The following is a 15728-nucleotide window of genomic DNA, read 5'->3' on the forward strand; positions in this document are numbered from 1 at the left end:
AAAACCAGCCACTCCCTGCGGCTCTCCAGGACCAGGAGTGAGGACCACTGCATTAGAAGGAATAGAATCTGTAGGTGTTATTAGGTCAGATGTTATTCTGTCCCTGTTGAGGCCATTTCCATGGAAGCAGGAAGGAAGCCCTCAGTACCTGCCCTGCTTCCTGTTTCTGTGTGACCTCTGTGTCAGGGCAGCTGAATTCAGACCACTCCATGGCTCTGTAGGAGCACTGCTGGCTGGGGTGTGAATGAGATCCAATTGCTTTTTCAGTGGAGGGTTGATTGCGTAGCGATAATTAGTTTAATAGAGATGGCGTGTGCGTTTTGGATGGGGCTCATGTACGCAGCAGGAAGTTGAGGCAGTTGGAAAGATTGGTTCCAGATGAAGAAAGATGCTGCTGTTCAGCCACCGCTGAATTCAAACCTGTTTTATTATGACATCACAGTGCTCTTTCAGTGGAACCTGCTGCAATACAGGTTTAACCGTGTTCCATTCTGACACCTCGGGAATGTGCTTCAGATGAACCAGGTGATGCAGGTTAAAAGGATTCATTGTGACGTCACAGTAGAGACGCTGAATATGATCCTGGTTTTAACCTGGTTTTTTGTTTAAGTTAAATTTCCCCAAAAGTCAAAGTCGGTGTTCTAGAATTCTTTCAATTGCCAGTAGGGATTGTGACATAAGCGTTACAATTTTCAGTTCTGGAAATTTTAATCACACATCTGTGATCCTACACCTCAAAGCGTTAAGACTTTGATGCCACATGTGTATTTATAAGTTCATGTCTTTCTTTGTTGAAGGATATCGTTGATATCACACATGAGAACTCGCTTATCGCCTGTCTGGGTTGACTGTCAGTTTCCAGCTGTGCTGGGATGTGGTGTGTCAGCCTGACCGGGCGGGAAATCCTTATTTTCTGCTTTACCCAAGAAAGCCTGGCTCCACATGTCTGCCTGAGAGGTGAAATCTCGACAGATGACATTTTATTGTCTTCTGTTTAGTACGGTTATTTTACCAAATATATTTTTTACATTATTTGAATGAATAAATTTCTTGGCAGGATTTTGTTAATAAGCTGAAGTAATCTCTTGTGTGCGGCATGTTGAGGATAGTCCGGTTGCCTTGCGGCAGGTAGGGACTGAAAATCCTCCAGAATAACATTCATTAACTCCAAAGTGACATTCTCAGTGGCATTTCATGGTTGTGGATGATCTGCTCTTACGGTGTTATTTCAGCGCGGGTTTAGATGTGTGTCTGGTTGTGGATGATCCTATTGGAAGTGGGAAACTACCATTAGATTAAGGAGTCTGTGTTCCGTCCCACAACCAACGGCTGGCGAGAGGGTTTGACCGCTGTTCTTATTACTGTAGTTCTTCTAGAAGGTCAGATGATTAATGGTGAGCTTTTCTGGATGTTGGCTCTTGAGTGTGGTTTGTATTGGTAGTGAGTGGGGTTGGAGTGGGGTTGGAGTGGGGTTGGAGTGGGGTTGGAGTGGGGTTGGAGTGGGGTTGGAGTGGGGTTGGAGTGGGGTTGGAGTGGGGTTGGAGTGGGGTTGGAGTGCGCGTTTGCTGCCATGATCTGATGAGATAACCGGCTTAAGAGGATCGATGTGTCACTGAGCTGCTGTTAAACACTGTTATGTCATAGGCCAGAGATCCAGAAGCCACACCCATGAGCTCTCTAACGCACACACAAACACACGTTGGCAGACACAACACACACACGCATTTACGGGCATGCGCACACACACACACACACACACACACGCACACACACACACGTGTGTGGCCTGTTTTACTCACTTAAGATCAGCTGAACCTGAAAGTCTGAGCTCTGTTCCCAGTCAGCAGTAAGCCCCTGGATCCCACAGCCACTTACAGCTCATTTCTAATAACGAACCCTTTCTCTCCCCCCGCAACTTCCTCTTACGTTTACATTTCAGCAGCGAACAGGCTCTCTCAGCCGCAACCGTTTCACACAGCGGGATGTTTACAGCCGCAGTTCAGGTTCTGTACAACGAGGAGTCGAGCCTGCAACCTCTGCGCGGCACAGCCGGTTCAGTACCCGGCACACCATCACACCCCAGCCAGCAGTGCTCCTACAGAGCCGTGGAGTGGTCTGAATTCAGCTGCCCTGACACACAGTATAAGGAAGCAGGGCAGGCAGAAGGCTTGTTTCCTGTTTCCATGGAAATGCATCTTTAGCTGCACTCATACACATGTCAGATGAGATATGATTGGGTCAATAAAAAAATAAATAAAAATAAGACAAAATCCTGAAACGGATCGGCTCTTGTTGTGTTCCCCTGCACAAGGCTACAGGCTGTCCTAGCCTAGCCTAGCCTTATGATTTATGAATGTGTGGTTACCATTGGTGTACTTGAGTGTCAATTTGTAGAATCATCCCCAAATCAGTCCAGTAACTGCCGGTATGAGTCTCTTTCACAGTGTTTATTTAGAACGCTCCTGCACCTGGTCACACTCCCTGTCTGGTTCCTGCCGCAGTCTGAAGACTCATCTCTTCTGCTGCCACGTGTGTTTCATCTCGTATTTTATACCTTAATCTAGGACTTTTGAATTTTGTCTTTGTCTGGGTACTGCAGTTCCTGGAGTTGTAGATGTGTTGGTGTGGTAGTTGCAGGCTTGGCCCGTCTACCTTGTGTGCCAGACTCGTGTTCGTGGCTCTGCAGCCGATCGTATGCGAGTTATCTGGCGTGTTCGCTCATTTGCTCTACGACCTTTATCTGCACGCTCTGTACGTCAGCGCCCCCCAGGGCCTCCTGTCGGTTAGTGGGGGCTCCAGTGCACGCTCCGAAAGTTAATGTGACAGGAGCACGATCTGAAATAGAATCTTCCGGAAGTGCGTTCACTGCCCCTCTCCTCTGCCTGCATCTCTGTGTGAACGGACAGAAGAGACCATCAGAACAGGCTTTTCTCTCCCTCTCCCTCCCTCTCTCCCCCTCTCTCCCTCCCTCCCTCTCTCTCCTGGCCCCCTGAAGTCACGACAGAGTGGAGCGTATTCAGTAATCTGCCCTTGGGATAATAATAATCACACAGAAAGTGACACATGCATGCAGAAATGACCCCTCCCCAGTTTGTCTGCTCCTGGTTGGTTAAACAGCCTCAGACAGGCCACAGATGAGTCAGTCTATAGGCACTGCTGTTCAGTGAATGCTTCAGGAACCAGATCAGCTCCCTTTAAATGAAACGCTCTCTTTTAGCTTGGCAGCCATGCAGATGATGTTAGGATATTAATATTAATGCACAGCCAAAATCCTGTTCAGATGGCTAAAGCTGACTGTTATATGTATTCACACACACACACACACACACACACACACACTCACTCACTCACTCACTCACTCACTCACTCACTCACTCACTCACTCACTCACTCACTCACTCACTCACTCACTCACTCACTCACTCACTCACTCACTCACTCACTCTCTCTCTCTCTCTCTCTCACACTCTCTCTCTCACACACGCCTCACTCTCTCTCCTCTCTCTGCTGCAGATCAACTTGCGGCTGATCCTGGTGAGTGGGAAGACTAAAGAGTTCCTGTTCTCTCCCAACGACTCGGCCGCAGACATCGCCAAGCACGTGTACGACAACTGGCCAATGGGTGAGCTCCTCGCTGCGTGTCCACTGTACACAGTGATTACCGATTACCGCTCTAGTCCTGAGAATATCACCTCCGAGGGCTGACACAATGTGTGCTTCTGCCCTGAGGTGTACACTGTACACAGTGATTACCGCCCTAGTCCTGAGAATATCACCTCCGAGGGCTGACACAATGTGTGCTGTTATCGTGTTTTTTTAAAAAAGGTCATCGCTGCTCCTGTCTTGCTTTACTGCCCACTTATCTGTTGCATCTTATTCTGTACTTTTAATACTCTGTTCTTGCCCTGTGCAGCTACATTTTTACGGTCCATTCAACTCTGATCTTATATGCACAGTGTGGATAAAGACATGCCCTCTCAGTGTAAGATGTGTGCTGTCAGGGGTGGGTGTGTTCAGAGAGCCTGGAGCGTCTGTCTGATTAAAAATGGCCCTGAACTCCCCCAGGAAGACGGATAGATTATAATCCCATCAGTGTCTGAGCAGCACTAAGCGTGGTGTTAACGGTAAGACAGGCTGGGGAGTCAGAACAGCCTGCAGTGAATCTGTCAGCTCCGCTCCCAGCCGAGCTTTGAGTCCATGTTCTCCAGCCCTGGTCCTGGAGAGCCGCAGGGTGTGCTGGGGTCCTCACTCCTGGCCCTGGAGAGCCGCAGGGTGTGCTGGGGTCCTCACTCCTGGCCCTGGAGAGCCGCAGGGTGTGCTGGGGTCCTCACTCCTGGCCCTGGAGAGCCGCAGGGTGTGCTGGGGTCCTCACTCCTGGTCCTGGAGAGCCACATGGTGTGCTGGGGTCCTCACTCCTGGTCCTGGAGAGCCGCAGGGTGTGCTGGGGTCCTCACTCCTGGTCCTGGAGAGCCACAGGGTGTGCTGGGGTCCTCATTCCTGGTCCTGGAGAGCCGCAGGGTGTGCTGGGGTCCTCACTCCTGGTCCTGGAGAGCTGCAGGGTGTGCTGGGGTCCTCACTCCTGGTCCTGGAGAGCCACAGGGTGTGCTGGGGTCCTCATTCCTGGTCCTGGAGAGCCGCAGGGTGTGCAGGGGTCCTCACTCCTGGTGCTGGAGAGCCGCAGGGTGTGCTGGGGTCCTCACTCCTGGTCCTGGAGAGCCACAGGGTGTGCTGGGGTCCTCCGTGGCTCCTGTTTAAAGCCCTGAGCCCGTGCCCCTGCAGCTGGGCCCATGGATGTGTCCGTCCTGATGGAATGAGGCTCATCTCACGTCACCCTCCGTTTCCCCTGACAACCCGCCTCGCCACCGCCCGTGTCTGTGCTCAGAACACACAGCTTTACCCATCAGTCTCCCTGATTTTCAACCTCCTCTGTCAAATCCAGGTTCAGAAAGTAAAAGTCCTCCCCAGTATTTTGTCCTCGTCACCGGGATTTGCTAATTAGATTTGCTAACAGTTCTCCAGCCGGGACATCAGGAGATCTAGTCCAGGTCACCTGCAGGTTCCCGGTTGACCGGTAGGGGGTCACTGTTGTGTCCTGTCCCACTAGCTCAGAGGCCCTTTTCCCGGATGACCCTATGGCCAATTATGAGTCACACTTTGGGGTGACATTCTGACATGTTCAGTACCATGAGTCCCTAGCAGCATGTAGTATTTTTGTAAATGTATTTTGAGGTCCTTTGAAGGTGCTTTTAAGAAATGAAGTTGGAAGTTTTCATTGTTAGTTGTTTTTGTCATTGCTGTCTGTCACTGGGTTGTTGTGGTGGGGTTTTCTCCTGCAGCAGCTCAGTTCCTCCTGCTGTCTACAGTAAACGGGAAATGAATCCTTACCCCGCCTTAAACCGGTCACGCTGCTGTCTGTACGCGGAGTGGAGTCATGATCTGAATCAGAATGTGTCTTTATAAATGTGTTGATCGAACCCAGACCGTGTCTGTGCAGACTGGGGGGAAACTGTGGTTCTGTCAGGTTCACGCGTGTAGCTGGCTGTGCATGCAGATGATTGGTCAAATACTCAGCCCTGTGTTGGGTGCTAAAGTTATAGTAAAAAAAACAACCTATTTTTACACAGACCCATTAAACAAAACTGCCTTTCATTGCTCACTGTACCTTTCTAATGCTTTTATTCTTTCTTCCCTTCCCCTCCTCCTGATCCCTCTCTCTCCCCCCTCTCTTCCTCCCTCTCTCCCCCCTCTCCCTCTTCCCCCTCCCTCTCCCTCTCTCTCTCTCCCCCCCCCCTCTCTCTCTCTCTCTCTCTCTCTCTCTCTCTCTCTCTCTCCAGACTGGGAGGAGGAGCAGGTCAGCAGTCCCAACATCCTCCGGCTCATCTACCAGGGCAGGTTTCTGCACGGCAACGTCACGCTCGGAGGTACGCTGTTTTACTCCAGTCCTGTGTGGGGCGCTGTTTTACTCCAGTCCTGTGTGGGGCGCTGTGTTACTCCAGTCCTGTGTGGGGCGCTGTGTTACTCCAGTCCTGTGTGGGGCGCTGTTTTACTCCAGTCCTGTGTGGGGCGCTGTTTTACTCCAGTCCTGTGTGGGGCGCTGTTTTACTCCAGTCCTGTGTGGGGCGCTGTTTTACTCCAGTCCTGTGTGGGGAGCTGTTTTACTCCAGTCCTGTGTGGGGCGCTGTTTTACTCCAGTCCTGTGTGGGGCGCTGTTTTACTCCAGTCCTGTGTGGGGCGCTGTTTTACTCCAGTCCTGTGTGGGGCGCTGTGTTACTCCAGTCCTGTGTGGGGCGCTGTTTTACTCCAGTCCTGTGTGGGGCGCTGTTTTACTCCAGTCCTGTGTGGGGCGCTGTTTTACTCCAGTCCTGTGTGGGGCGCTGTGTTACTCCAGTCCTGTGTGGGGCGCTGTTTTACTCCAGTCCTGTGTGGGGCGCTGTTTTACTCCAGTCCTGTGTGGGGCGCTGTTTTACTCCAGTCCTGTGTGGGGCGCTGTTTTACTCCAGTCCTGTGTGGGGCGCTGTGTTACTCCAGTCCTGTGTGGGGCGCTGTTTTACTCCAGTCCTGTGTGGGGCGCTGTTTTACTCCAGTCCTGTGTGGGGCGCTGTTTTAATCTGCTGCACTGGGGGCACTCTCCTCCTCATTGCGATTTCATGTATTTTGGTTTTTGTATCATGCAGTCATGTCAACTGTAGTGACCAGAGGAACCAAAAGAGTGTGGGGAACCCCCAAGTGTCATTTGCGTGGGGAATGAACGACTAAATAATTGCAAATAATTGTAAAAGTTTTTTATTCACACTTGTGCTACCTTCAAAAAAAAATACACCGCCAGAAAAATGGTGGTAGTCCGGAGCCCTGACTGCAGGGGGTTAGCTGTACAGACTGTGGTTTTGTGCTGGGTCAGTTCTGGGTCAGTTCTGGGTCAGTTCTGAAGACGCTTGTCTGTAGGGTGTGAGGGACTCGGACCACACTTCCTGGGACGCGGTCTGATGCAGACAGATGGGCTGAACAGGAAGGAACTCTGAGTGAGAACAGGTGTTCCCCGCCTCACCCGCCCCCCCGAAAAACACCTTGAGGTGCGAGGTTGCCCCGGCAACGAGCCGGAGGAGGCGGGGCCTGGAGTAACACTTCAACAGGAGAGCAGAGTGAACGAGCGAATAAACATTTTATTAGAGAGAGGGGGCGAGAGAGATGTTTTTAATTGTTTACACTCCTATTGTCACCTATTTTATCTTTGTTTTGTAGAGTTTGTAGTAGTGTTAATTATTGTTAATGTTTTACATGTTTTGTGTTTGCTTTGGTTATATTTATTATGTGTATTTCCTGCCAATAAAGCATATTGAATATAATTCAGAGAGGGAGGGAGGGAGAGAAAGAGATGGAGGGAGAGAGAGCGAGAGAGAGAGAGATTGAGGGAGATGGGGAGAGAGAGAGACTGAGGGAGATGGGGAGAGAGAGAGACTGAGGGAGGGAGAGAGAGAGACGGAGGGAGGGAGAGAGAGAGACGGAGGGAGGGGGAGAGAGAGACTGAGAGACTGAGGGAGGGAGGGAGGGGGAGACGGAGGGAGGGAGGGAGGGAGGGAGGGGGAGAGAGAGAGACTGAGGGAGGGAGAGAAAGAGAGACTGAGGGAGATGGGGAGAGAGAGAGAGACTGAGGGAGATGGAGGAAGAGAGAGCGACTGAGGGAGATGGAGGATGAGAGAGAGAGACTGAGGGAGAGAGAGACTAAGGGAGATGGAGGGAGAGAGAGAGAGAGAGAGAGAGACTGAGGGAGACTGAGGGAGATGGAGGGAGAGAGAGACTGAGGGAAATGGAGGGAGAGAGAGCGACTGAGGGAGATGGAGGGAGAGAGAGAGAGAGACTGAGGGAGAGAGAGACTGAGAGAGATTTCTCTGACCCCCCTCGTCCCTCCAGTGAGAATAAGCTGCCTGTCCTGCAGGCTAGGGGCTGTGCTGAGGGTTCAGGCCTGAGGCCTGCTGTCTCTCCACAAACACGCTCTCACCCAAAAACTGTGGAGGGGCGGGGCGCCATTCCTGGTCTGAGAGGGAGACGGCTTGGTGTTTTTGTTTTAGTTGTGCTGCAGACGGCAGCCAGAGAGGAGTCTGGGATAGGGTGGGACAGGATGCTCTGTAAAAATATGTGTTTTAGTCTGCAGTAAGACTAAAATCATATTTTTAGAGTAGAAAATATTAGCTTGTCACACTTTACAATAAGGGTGAATGAAATTTCATGAACTAATAAAGTTGTTGACATGAATTAATGATGTACAAATACAGAACCAAAGCTGAACCTCAGTAGTTAGTTAATGAGTACATTAGTTAATGCCAATTACCTATTAGCTTCTATCAAGTTACTTCTTGCTTGAAAAGTGAAATTCGTACCCATCGGTAAATCATGAGTGAGTGAGTAACACTCTCACCTCATTGGTGTTTTGTCAGGACAAAATGTGAACTGGACATTTCGGGGGCACCGCATAACGGGAGAGCAGTTCAGTTCAGGAACCGCAGAATGGAGGCCAGACATTCTGCCGTGTTCTGTGGTTAACACACGGTCTGTCTGGAGCGGGGTCAGGGGATATGTTGCAGAGGTTCTGTTGCATTGGTTCTGTGGTTAACACACGGTCTGTCTGGAGCGGGGTCAGGGGATATGTTGCAGAGGTTCTGTTGCATTGGTTCTGTGGTTAACACACGGTCTGTCTGGAGCGGGGTCAGGGGATATGTTGCAGAGGTTCTGTGGTTAAAACACGGTCTGTCTGGAGCGGGGTCAGGAGATGGTTGTCTGACCGGAAGAGTGGTGCTGTGGTTCACACGCACGCATCACTCCCCATCTCTGCGACGGAGACGTCATTACGCGCCCTGTGTTTGGCGGGTAACGTTTGGATGAGCCTGGCGTTGGTGGGTAATGTTTGGACAGGCCCGGCGTTAGTGGGAAACGTTTGGAATAGCCTGGCCCTGACCCCAGCTGCTTTATGTGTGGTGTCTCTGAAAGGCTCTTCTGTGACTGGCTCTGCTCCAGTAACGCAGGTTTGTGTGTTACAGCGCTGAAGTAACGCAGGTTTGTGTGTGTGTTACAGTGCTGAAGTAACGCAGGTTTGTGTGTGTGTTACAGTGCTGAAGTAACACAGGTTTGTGTGTGTGTTACAGTGCTGAAGTAACGCAGGTTTGTGTGTGTTACAGCTCTGAAGTAACACAGGTTTGTGTGTGTGTTACAGTGCTGAAGTAACACAGGTTTGTGTGTGTTACAGCGCTGAAGTAACACAGGTTTGTGTGTGTGTTACAGTGCTGAAGTAACACAGGTTTGTGTGTGTTACAGCGCTGAAGTAACACAGGTTTGTGTGTGTGTTACAGTGCTGAAGTAACACAGGTTTGTGTGTGTTACAGCTCTGAAGCTTCCCCTCGGCAAGACCACAGTGATGCACTTAGTCGCCAGAGAGACTCTGCCTGAGCCCAACTCCCAAGGTAACGCTCTTATTTCACATCTTCTGCATTTATCCTGCCTGCACTGTGTCTGTGTGTGTGTCTCTGTGTATGTACGTGTGTGTGTGTGTGTGTGTGTGTGTGTGTGTGTGTGTGTGTGTGTGTGTACGTGTACGTGTACGTGTACGTGTGTGTGTGTGTCTGTGTGTCTGTGTGTGTATGTCTGTGTCTGTGTCTGTGTCTGTGTGTGTGTCTCTGTGTATGTGTGTGTGTGTCTCTGTGTATGTGTGTGTGTGTCTCTGTGTATGTGTGTGTCTCTGTGTATGTATGTGTGTGTGTGTGTGTGTATGTGTGTCTCTGTGTGTCTCTGTGTGTGTACGTGTGTACGTGTGTGTCTGTGTCTGTGTCTGTGTCTGTGTCTGTGTCTGTAGGCTGTGTCTGTGTCTGTGTCTGTGTCTGTCTGTGTCTGTGTCTGTGTCTGTAGGCTGTGTCTGTGTCTGTAGGCTGTGTCTGTGTCTGTGTCTGTGGCTGTGTCTGTCTGTGTCTGTGTCTGTAGGCTGTGTCTGTAGGCTGTGTCTGTGTCTGTCTGTAGGCTGTGTCTGTAGGCTGTGTCTGTGTCTGTAGGCTGTGTCTGTGTCTGTGTCTGTGTCTGTGTCTGTGTCTGTGTCTGTGTCTGTGTCTGTGTCTGTGTCTGTGTCTGTATGTGTCTGCGTCTGCGTCTGCGTCTGCGTCTGCGTGTGCGTGTCTGCGTCTGCGTGTGTGTGTCTGTGTCTGTGTCTGCGTCTGTGTCTGTAGGCTGTGTCTGTATGTGTCTGTGTCTGTGTCTGTAGGCTGTTGACACTGCTGTCACTGCCCGCCTGGTCTCACAGAGAAAGCTGCATAAAACTAGTTTTCTCAGGAACGCCTGAACATCTGTTAAGATTGGTTTATTTATATATAAAATGATCAAGTGAATGTTTTCAACTTGGAAAACTATGTTTGAAATAGAATATAATATATATTATTATTTTCCTAAACCTGCCAATAAACAGTAGTGTTTGCTGGGGTCAGTGGTGGTTGTGGAAGGGAATTGGAGCAGTATTCATTTACAGCCACAGATGTTAAACAGAAGCATTTTCCTGAGGGTGACGTTTACATCCAGCACATTCGTACAGCTGGATACTTTCTAAAACAGTCCAGTCCTGAGAGTTGAACTGGCAGCCTCTTGTGATACTAGCCCTACACTTCGGAACCTTTATGCCAATGTGTCTTAAACAAAATGCTCCTGGAATGCGTCTGTAGTTCACTAGGCTCCACGATTAGATTTTTTCGGTCCCAATATTAAAAAGTATTTCTCATTTGGGTCCTGATATTAGAAAGTATTTCTAATTAGGTTTGTGACATTAAAAAGTTTAAGGACCAGTGCTTCATGAAGTTCTGCCCGTGCCCCGGTCAGCGATTTGATGTGCTGAGATGACGTCTCTGACCTCATGATGACATCTTTGCCCACAGGTCAGAGGAATCGGGAGAAGACTGGAGAGAGCAACTGCTGTTCGATCCTGTAACTACGCCCAGCTGTCTCACTGAGCGCGCACACACACACACACACACACACACACACACACACACACACACACACACACGCGCGCGCTGCAGAAACACACTCATTATCACTTTACATTGGAGGACCTGTAGGCTGTTCGCAAGAAACATAATTATTTTAAATAATCTATAAAACACAGGCAGGGGGAAGGGAGGAGGAAGTGACAAGATGGAGGAGGAGGATCTGGACTGCTACGCGTCTGTCAGCACCACGCTCCAGAAACTTCTTTTCCTGGAGGATCCGTCTCGGAAGTATGAAAAAAAAAATAATTATGTTTTATTTTTTAACTGCAGTTGTTCCCCAACAACCCCCCACGCCCTGCCCGATACCGGTCCATCCCTGTTTTGGAATCAATTTACACAGGAACGAGGCTGCCCCTCCCCGACTCGCTCACCGCACCCCCGCAGACCCTTGCGGCTACGCTCGGTCTGAACTCTTGGCATACCGGACTGTCTGTCTGTCTGTCTGTCTGTCTGAAGACAGATGTTATCTTCTTTTTTTTTTTTTTCTTTTTTTTTTTTTTTTTTTATGTAGTGAGTTTTTTTTACGCGGTTCACAGGGGGAGGCGGGGAGGAAGTTTTTGGGATGGAATTCCGTGTTCCTAGTTCTGTGGGATGAATGCCCTGTTCCCATTGTACTGTCACTGTTCCTTTCTGGATGCAAGATACTCACACGTTCTGAATTCCTCATTGCAGGCTAGTTACAATGGCATGTTAAGTCAAACCCTAGAAAGTACAATTTAACCACTAATTTGATCAAACTTGTATTATTCAGCTCAAAGTCTCCCAGCGGTACAGCAGAGAAACACATGGTCGTGCCTGTAATCAGACTGCACTTGGCAGAGGAGTATTTTTTTAATCCTGTAGGCATTCTGAAAGTGCACATCATGAACTAATACGCCCTAACGCCACCAGTGCATTCTCCTTACACTGACACAGGAAACACTTCTTCTGTCCAATCACGCATGGCGGCTTAACGAGTGAACTAACCAATCGTCCAGCACTTACGCACCCCTCAGCTCCAGGCTTTCCCCGGTGTTGTGTCCCAGTGTAGCAAAGAGTGAGTCCCGGGAGAGAGAGCAGTGTCTCTCCCGGGAGAGAGAAAGAGCAGTGTCTCTCCTGGGAGAGAGAAGGAGCAGTGTCTCTCCCGGGAGAAAGAGCAGTGTCTCTCCCGGGAGAGAGAAAGAGCAGTGTCTCTCCTGGGAGAGAGAGTAGTGTCTCTCCTGGGAGAGAGAGAGAGTAGTGTCTCTCCCGGGAGGGAGAAAGAGCAGTGTCTCTCCCGGGAGAGAGAAAGAGCAGTGTCTCTCCCGGGAGAGAGAAAGAGTAGTGTCTCTCCTGGGAGAGAGAGTAGTGTCTCTCCTGGGAGAGAGAGAGAGAGTAGTGTCTCTCCTGGGAGAGAGAGAGAGAGTAGTGTCTCTCCTGGGAGAGAGAAAGAGTAGTGTCTCTCCTGGGAGAGAGAAAGAGTAGTGTCTCTCCTGGGAGAGAGAAAGAGTAGTGTCTCTCCCGGGAGGGAGAAAGAGTAGTGTCTCTCCCGGGAGAGAGAAAGAGCAGTGTCTCTCCCGGGAGAGAGAAAGAGTAGTGTCTCTCCCGGGAGAGAGAGTAGTGTCTCTCCCGGGAGAGAGAGTAGTGTCTCTCCCGGGAGAGAGAAAGAGTAGTGTCTCTCCCGGGAGAAGGAGTAGTGTCTCTCCCGGGAGAAGGAGCAGTGTCTCTCCCGGGAGAAGGAGCAGTGTCTCTCCCGGGAGAAGGAGCAGTGTCTCTCCCGGGAGAAGGAGTAGTGTCTCTCCCGGGAGAAGGAGCAGTGTCTCTCCCGGGAGAGAGAAAGAGTAGTGTCTCTCCCGGGAGAGAGAAAGAGTAGTGTCTCTCCCGGGAGAGAGAACAGTGTCTCTCCCGGGAGAGAGAACAGTGTCTCTCCCGGGAGAGAGAAAGAGTAGTGTCTCTCCCGGGAGAGAGAACAGTGTCTCTCCTGTGTTCACCCTCTCCTGTTTAACTGTGCTGTAATAGTGGATACTGGCGCAGCCCCACCCGGAAGTAAATTTCTTTATATATATATATATATAATTTTTTTCTTTTTTTGCAGTCGATAATAATAAATCAATTTGCACAATGCTGAAGCACGAGCTTTTTCATCTAATCCTGTAAAAAAAGGTTTTATATTTTTCCAATGGGAATTATATTCCAAAATTAAGGTTACATATGTGTAGAATATATTTAATATGAATCTTATATAGTACATGACTATAGATATTATTGATATATATTGGTGTTTAGTGTATGATGGTCTATATAAATAGCTTATTAGCCGTTCAAATGGTCACTTTCAGACAGTATGTCTTGTGCTTTATGCAGCAAACCCTTATCATTGATTCAGCTTATTGTAATAACTGTTTTTTCTTTGTTTCTTTTATTTTTCAACTGTCGATGATCTAATATAATCATTTTTTTTCTGTGGTTATTGCTTTAAAGAAATGCTTTTTAACACAGTAATTGGTCTTTAAAGAAATGCTTTATAACACAGTCATAGGTCTTTAAAGTGTGTTCATATCGATCAGGATTCAAATCTGTATAAAGCGACGTTTTCAAACTGATTGTAAATAGCACTAATGCTTTTTTTTTTTTCTCCTTCAAATTACAAAATGGAATAATTCTGTAAACTGAATAAAGAATATTGAAATGCTGATGTCTGTGGTTCTGGTTTGCGTTCATGGTTGTGTGAATATCGTCCTGTACCTCAGCAGGGTCAATTGGTACAAATCATGATCAATATGGGGATGGCTTTTTAGAACATGGTAGGTTTGGGAATACCCCTGACAGTTTTGATTCTCATCTACATCTTCATATGTTCATTGGCTGTGTTTCACTGAGAATTCTTCAGACACTGAATTCTTCCCCCTGCTCCCCAAATCACGGTCCTCAAGGGCTGAGAAGTGCTGGTTTCCCCCCTCCTTTCCCTGGGAGTCAGGCGTGAGGTTAATTACCCAGGAGGAGTGCACAAGCGGGCTGGGTTCGGATTCCAGGGCCAGGTTTGACGATCCCTGCGGCCTTCGACACGACAGTAAAGGTTCACCTCCACTCCTGCAGCTCCCTCAGGCTCTGCAGATAAACAGGTTCCTACTACACGTACAAATCTAATGTTACATTGTTAAAACAACCTGTAGCTAATATTGATAGCTATTGATGTTCGTTTTAGAATACGTTCTGTAATCTGCCGGAGTTTTACTGGTGACGAAAGGCTTAAACTATTTGGTCTGGCTTTAATTTCCAGTTCCTGGTTTTATGCACAGTAATGCACTTCCCCTGGTTCTTGGCTTATATCATTTTAACTTCCTTTCTCTATCCTCTGTCCCTCTTTCCCTCTCTCCCCCCCCCTCCCTTTCCTCCCCCTCTCCCCCTCTCCCTCTATCCCTCTCTCTCCCTCTTGTGTTTCATGTGTTCTTTTCTCTGGGGGAGAAAGGTGCAGTGTGCTGGGTAGGATGACATCCCTTCTGTTGAACAGATTCAATAGTAAACTGAAGTTGAATTCACAGCTCTCCCATTAAAAAAAAAAAAAGGACAATGTTCTGATCACCTAAGGGTCCCTAACGCAGCCCATAATTTGAAGCAGATGTCCTGGCCTTCCCTGCTCCAAATTGAAAAGCTATGTCTAAGGGGGCTAACACTAACACTGCAATAAATGGCAGGTCGGCCATCTTCTGTTCGAACGTCTGCACCCGACTGCACACGGGCGATGGGATTAACATGCTGAATTACAGTTTAGAGGCCCCCAGCCGAGGGGCCCGTCACACTTACCCCGAACCCACGGCCATGGCCTCGCCTTCTGTAGCAGAGTGTCCGCACGTTCACCTGCGTCTGAACTCTGAGCCACGGTGGAGTCTTTTTAGGACACAGGGGTGCAGCAATCCTGTCTGAAGAGGCCTGAGGTGGGGACTGGTTTTTATTTTGGAACAGCACTAAAGTCCGGTGACTTTGTGCCGGGCTAAAACTGAAAACTGCCCCCATGTCAGCCCTTTCCGGGTAAGGTTGGGCACCCCCGTTCTCAGATGATAAAAGCTAGCTTTAAAAAGAGAACATTCACTTTTATGAATGTGCTGTGCTTTGTCACACCTGAATTTAGGATCACATAACAGCTATACTGAATCTTGATCACAGTGGGCCAGTTTCACAGACACAGTTAAAGCCTAGGCCCTCAACATCATTCTCCACACAAAACTCAGTTTAGTCCGGGAATATAAATCTGTGTCTGTGAAACTGGCCCTGATCTGGGATCAGTTTAATGGCCTAACGCAGTGGTCCTCACTCCAGGACCAGGAGTGAGGACCCCAGCACACCCTGCGGCTCTCCAGGACCAGGAGTGAGGACCCCAGCACATCCTGCGGCTCTCCAGGACCAGGAGTGAGGACCCCAGCACACCCTGCGGCTCTCCAGGACCAGGAGTGAGGACCCCAGCACACCCTGCGGCTCTCCAGGACCAGGAGTGAGGACCCCAGCACGCCCTGTGGCTCTCCAGGACCAGGAACCAGAACCCCTGGTTTAGCTGATAATAGACCGGGTTAGGGCATGCAGAGAGGGAACATGATCCAAGACCAGTGCTTCTGCACCAAGATGCTAGATGAGTACGAGGCCCTAATTCACAGTGATTATACTGTCCTCAGCGTTGCCAAGCTTGCTGACATTTTTGACGTCACAAAATTGAGAGCGGCAGGTTTTATTGCCCCTTTTAACAAAGTGGTTACTTGCCAG

The 15728-nt window shown here is 49.3% G+C and overlaps 1 protein-coding gene across 1 annotated transcript in view; it reads left to right on the forward strand.

Annotated features, from left to right (window-relative positions):
* ubl3a (ubiquitin-like 3a) overlaps positions 1-13668 on the forward strand; it is a 34496-nt gene extending 20828 nt beyond the window's left edge. Inside the window, exons 2-5 of the mRNA XM_061250267.1 lie at positions 3514-3622; positions 5835-5921; positions 9375-9452; positions 10902-13668. Of these exons, the coding sequence (XP_061106251.1) occupies positions 3514-3622; positions 5835-5921; positions 9375-9452; positions 10902-10954 (327 nt within the window). The 3' untranslated portion in view covers positions 10955-13668. The remainder of the gene's footprint in view (positions 1-3513; positions 3623-5834; positions 5922-9374; positions 9453-10901) is intronic.
* The last annotated feature ends 2060 nt before the right edge of the window (positions 13669-15728 follow it).

Source organism: Conger conger, chromosome 7 (assembly GCF_963514075.1).
Source record: "Conger conger chromosome 7, fConCon1.1, whole genome shotgun sequence".
Taxonomy (NCBI): Eukaryota; Metazoa; Chordata; class Actinopteri; order Anguilliformes; family Congridae; genus Conger; species Conger conger.